Source organism: Chaetodon auriga, chromosome 9 (assembly GCF_051107435.1).
Source record: "Chaetodon auriga isolate fChaAug3 chromosome 9, fChaAug3.hap1, whole genome shotgun sequence".
NCBI classification, from domain to species: domain Eukaryota; kingdom Metazoa; phylum Chordata; class Actinopteri; order Chaetodontiformes; family Chaetodontidae; genus Chaetodon; species Chaetodon auriga.
In genome coordinates this window covers 8,787,402-8,792,675 of record NC_135082.1, presented here as the reverse complement: position 1 = coordinate 8,792,675, position 5,274 = coordinate 8,787,402, and the positions used below count along the sequence as shown (strand labels likewise).

The window sequence follows — 5,274 nt, the reverse complement described above, 5'->3', positions numbered from 1 at the left end:
CTCTCTTTCTGTCCGTTGTTTGTATCCAATTCCTGCCGTTTCTTTCTTCTCTTATCAAGCGCTGCTCGATTTCCTGTTTTGATTTCTCAACATCTTGTCTCTATATGTCTCTGGTCTTTTCTCGCTGTGTTTCTGCTGTGCCGGGGGTTTTAGCACACATAGGGCTTCCTGTGAGTGTGGGGGTGTGGTTTACAAGAATTTTTGACACCATGACTTCTGCTATTGTGGCTACTTTTTTCCTCCTGGACAGTGTCTATCTGACATGTGTGGACTCTCGAGGGCAGATAAAAACACAGGAATTTCATGGAATCTATACTAAAAGCAGAGACAGAAAAGTTTTTGGGGCCTTCTTAACTGCTTTTGTTTTTGTTTTGTTTTTTCTCTCACATCTCACTACATGATGGTTTCAGTTACTAAACAGCAGATAAAATTTGATGCTGCATGACAGCAATAAGATAATAAGTGGGTGCATTTCAGTGGGTGAATCACAGTTTTTCCTAAGGTGGGCTGCATCTGCCTGGGGGTGGAAGTCAGACTTGGGTTTAGCAGATGCAAGAGGAGGTGGGCGGTGGGCTGGCTGTCATTTTAGAAGTCGACCTCAGAGCATGGCAGTTATTGGTTTTCAGAGCTGCTGCAACTGCTCCCAACTGCCTTCACCACTTTGCATTGTGAGAGGAAGTACAGCAAAAATGAGTTGGCACCTGTTTTCGTTTTCTATCACCCAGAGGAAACCTCATTATGAACACACGTTAGATAGAAAGTATAAACATCATGCCACCAGGTAGGAGAAAAAGCGCAGGCTTTATTTACAGTACATTCACATGCATGTGTGTACAGCCATGACATTTATAATGTAGCTTATTTAAGATTGATGCATTTTCACTGAAGTTAACAGGCTGTAAGTTTGGTACAACTATGATGATATTCACATTGATCTTGTGTGCTACCTCATTATGAAACACAGGAATCTTTTCAGCTGTGGATTGAAGATTTGTTTGTTCTCATGTGATGTCAACTGGGATGTTCTTCACATTGAGTTCAAAGCTCTTCGGGTCAGTTTGTATTAAGACAGCTGTGACGTGAAATCGAAATCGAAATGCTGGATGCGCATCGTTGTCCAACTTGGATCTTGTTCGTCTGTTTTCAAGAGACACATCTGCTTGTCGTGTTCATGTCATTCCCTGACGAAAAAAACACAATAATGCTAGTCCCTGTCTGAGCAGCTACTCTCCATGCTCATCAGTCTGTGCTGTGCAGGACGCTGGGTCGGGGAGCTGATCGGGGAGGAGAGGAGCGAGGAGGTGAAGGAGGAGGTGCGCCTGGTGAGATGCAATCTGAACTCGGCTGTCAGAAAGTAGTACAGCAGAGGGTTGAGGCAGCAGCTCAGGCTCGCCAGACACAGAGACACAGGGTGGAACTGACGCACAGCCAGCTTTGTCGCACAGTGGGACACTATGCCTTGCGACACCATCAGGTAGAGCAGGAAATTGAGGTGGTAGGGGGCAAAGCAGAACATGAAGAGGGCAGAGCAGCTCAGCACCATCCGCAGAGCGCGACGCTTGTCACTGTTTGTCTGATTTTCTTGATCAGTCTGACAGTTGGAGGTGACGGACTGGAGACGGCTGCGTGCCGAGGAGTTGAGCCCAGTAGGGTTTTGTTGGTCCTGGGTCTGTCTTTGGTTGAGGGACCGGGCGATGCGGATGGAGCTGTAACTGATGCAGGCCAAAGGAATCAAGAAACCAAACAGCTCAGCGAGAGCCATCATGGTGACTGCCAGAGAGACGGGCAGACGACGCATGGGCAAGTCCTTAAAACAGCTGCCTTTTAGAGGAGTGGGACTGGAGGCTGAGCTGACTGCACTGGGGCTTGTTGCATAAAGCCTGCTGTAACCTAAGGGATGCTGGGTAGACGTCAAATCCAGAGAGTGGGATACGTTATAGACTGTCTGCGTACCGATACCGGGGTTGCTGCTGCTGCTCCGCATGAGAATGAAAGGTGAGCAGGCCAGGCCAACCACCACCCACACTATGATACTGATCAACAGGTCGTAGCGCCGCCTCCACCGGCGGGCGGCGAAAGGGTCGAGCAGGAAGACACACCTCTGCACGCTGATGCACACCTGGAAAACAGTGAGGTGAAAGTTATCGACCAGATTTAGAGCCACTGGAAGTGTGTTTGTTCCAAGCACTGAGGAGAGGGGAGTCACTGGCTTAGACCAGAACTGCTTCCTGTTCTTTCCAAAGTTATGCTGTGACTTGTTTTAAACAAATGAATGCTGAACTGTCGTTTGAGCTGTTCCTCCACAGTATTCCAGTGTACGGCCTGCTTACCAGGAACACGATAGCCGCGTACATGTTGAGGTATTTGAGGTAGAAGCAGAACAAGCAGACGCCTCGTCCAAAGGGCCAAGCATGTGTGAAGTAATAGTAAATCCTGAGGGGCAGAGACAGGATGTGGGCCAGGTCTGCTAATGACAAGTTTATCATGAAGATCACCGCCTTGGTCTTCTTACTGTGGAGCAACACACAGAAGAGTTAGCAACGTCCAGAGTGTGTCTGAGGCTCTGCGTGCGTGCGTGCCTGCGTGCGTGCGTGCGTGCGTGCGTGTGTGTGACCAGGTATTTATCACGTTATTGGGGACAAAAATCTGTTTACACAGTCACATTGTGGGGACTCACCTGCCTTATGGGGACAAAATGCAGGTCCCCTTAATGTAAATAATTAAATTTTAGGAAGACTGAGGATAGGGTCATGGGTTAGGTAAGGTTAGGTTAGGTATAGGCAAACAGTGGTTAGGTTAGGGTTAGGGTAAGGCTCCAGGAAATGAATGTAAGTCTATGTAATGTTCCCACAAGTGATAAAAACACAATGTGTGTCTGTGTGTTTGAATGTGCACCTAATATGTCTGCAGAGGACCCAGAGAGCAGTGGTATTGAGCAGCAGCCCGGGGATGAAGAGCAGCAGGTAGAAGTAGGTGTACATCTTCTCCATGCGTTGTTCCCAGCTGGTCATATTGTGGCCACATTGTAAGGAGGAGTTGACCAAGGACTCCTCCCACCTTCCAGACGTATTCAGAGTCATTTGGATTTACTCAGACATCCATAACACCTGAGAGACAAAGAAGAGTTGAACACTATGGAGCTAACACTCCGAACAATGTGTGACACATTTCTAAAATCATTTATTTGTTACCATTTTTGTTACCACTGTTGATATAATACAGCAGCCTTTAAACAGAGCTATTCTTAATATCAATAAAATTATTAATTTGCAACATTTTGCCTGATTAGAAAGCGGTGCTCAAATATTACATGAAATATCAAATACTTGTAATTCATGAGCGCAACAGGAAATGTGCAGCAACCTGCCACAAAAATATCTCCCCCAGTTCTTATTTGCATCATCCCGCAAAGTCATAGCTTTGCCGCATGCTAGTTCAAAATGTTTGAGAAAAGTACAGAATAAAAAGTGTCACAAATCAGAGATGATTCTGTGTGACCTTTGATTGCAGCAGGGAATGTGCTGGAGAAAGAGAGACCATTAATTCTGCTTATCACCGAAGCATCACCCTTCCTTTTGCCATCAAGACGAGACCACGCCCTTCCTCTGGCAGCCCCGGAGAGGCAGCAGAGAACCAGCGACAGTTTTTTGCTGCTTTAATGTAATTTTGACCAGTTTTGTCTCTTACTCCTATTGGCTGTTGGGGATATTAGTCAGCCAACGGATCCCCTCATGGTACCTGTACAGTTAAGAGTCGCGCAACAGTATGTCTCAAGACTTGACTTAAAGGAAGTCATACAGTCAACTTTTGTGGGGGAGTTATGAGAGTAAAGTGGCGACTTGCATTTTCTCAGAATTGTTTAAAAAACATACAGAAAACACATTTGAACAATTTCTCTAACTCCATGGCTTATGTTTCGGGTTTAGAATCGAATCGTCGATGACATTTCAAAACAGCTGCCCAAATAGTGCTGCAGAGAAATCATTTAACCTGCACAACAACAACAAAAAACAAAAAAAAAGCATTTCATACCTATTCGGACATCAATAATGCCTCCAACTGACACATTTCGATGTGACATGAAATGTTAAGTGAAAGAGGATTTAATAACAAAGCCTCTACCATCAGCAAAATGCAAAGCATGACTTTGACCACAAATGTTCAGACACAGCGCAGCAGTGTGACCGCGTCGCAGACATTATTTCTCCAAATGAAAGCTGTCGGATTACCTTGTGTTTCTTCCTATATGATCAGCACGGAGGGGAGAGGTCAGAGCCGGGAGTGACCACCAGCGACCACATGCTCCAGCAGCTTCACACTCCTCCGTAAACCGCACAAACACTCTCCTCCCTGAGCTGCACAGAAGCAGATGAGATCAACAGCAAACCGTCTCGGCGCACTTCAGCCGCAGACAGAAAAACTCGTCCTCGCGTGCATGCGGACAAGCCAGCTTTAACCCGCCAATGACATGGTTTCTGTTTGAATGTGAAGTTACATGAGGTGATGGCGTCTGCCGTGGGCTGGTCTAACACTCGGTGTTTTGATGAGGGGAAGGGGAAGCTGCCCTCATGCATGTGAGTGTTTTTTTTTTTTTTTTTTACCGTTTGCTACGTCAGAGTCCCTAACCACACAGACAAACTTTAAGACACACACGGTAATGGGTACACAGAGAGGGTGAGTGTGTGGTTAAGAAACCAAAATGAGGCACTTAGAGGCAAAGATCCATCTAAAAGATGTTGGTTGAAAGTTTGAACATGTTGAAAGCAGGTGATCTGGTCTGTGGACACAACTCAGTCTTTGACCACCTGCTGCTTTTCATGCAGTTACATATCCACACGACACAGTGCTGTACAGTAAATGTCTCAATTTTTAATTTGTAATCCTGCAATGTTTGGAGTCCTGACAAAAATGCAAGCACCCATCCACTTCCCTTATCAGATGTTACACTTCCCTTTTTAAAGCTGTTGTAAATCAAAGCATTCATTTTGTATTGGACATCTGTGCGTCGATGTATGTCGACTTTTCAAATGTCCTCTCGTCCTCTGAAACTGAAGTCCTGTGGCCTCTTATGGTTGGATGCTATTTTGTCTGTGGTTACTGATGGCGGTTTTCTTTCTTTTTTTTTCAGTTTTGCAACTTGGTTAGAGTTTCAGTTTTGAAGCAAAAAAAAACTTTTCACGTGCCTCTAATGCAAAGCCACAGTTCAGCAACAGGGCAGCAGTTTTATCCACCCTATCAGCTTCACACCTCTGAGTGCTTATGAAGTCAAACCCA

At 45.6% G+C, this 5,274-nt stretch overlaps 1 protein-coding gene across 1 annotated transcript; it reads right to left on the bottom strand.

Annotated features, from left to right (window-relative positions):
- Positions 1–784: 784 nt before the first annotated feature.
- On the bottom strand, positions 785–4,515 carry p2ry10 (P2Y receptor family member 10). Its single transcript, XM_076739551.1, has 4 exons — positions 4,230–4,515; positions 2,896–3,107; positions 2,331–2,511; positions 785–2,119 (listed from the first exon to the last, which is right to left on the bottom strand). Exons 2-4 carry the CDS (start codon positions 3,078–3,080, stop codon positions 1,205–1,207), a joined length of 1,281 nt encoding a protein of 426 aa, XP_076595666.1. The 5' UTR covers positions 3,081–3,107; positions 4,230–4,515; the 3' UTR covers positions 785–1,204.
- Between the last annotated feature and the right edge of the window lie 759 nt (positions 4,516–5,274).

Excerpts from the sequence above, each read along its gene's own strand:
- p2ry10 (XM_076739551.1), bottom strand. The coding sequence starts at position 3,080 with ATGACTCTGAATACGTCTGGAAGGTGGGAGGAGTCCTTGGTCAACTCC. Across the intron at positions 2,512-2,895 it reads GTCCTCTGCAGACATATTAG|TAAGAAGACCAAGGCGGTGA; the intron begins GTGCACATTCAA and ends GTTGCTCCACAG. Across the intron at positions 2,120-2,330 it reads ACGCGGCTATCGTGTTCCTG|GTGTGCATCAGCGTGCAGAG; the intron begins GTAAGCAGGCCG and ends ACTGTTTTCCAG.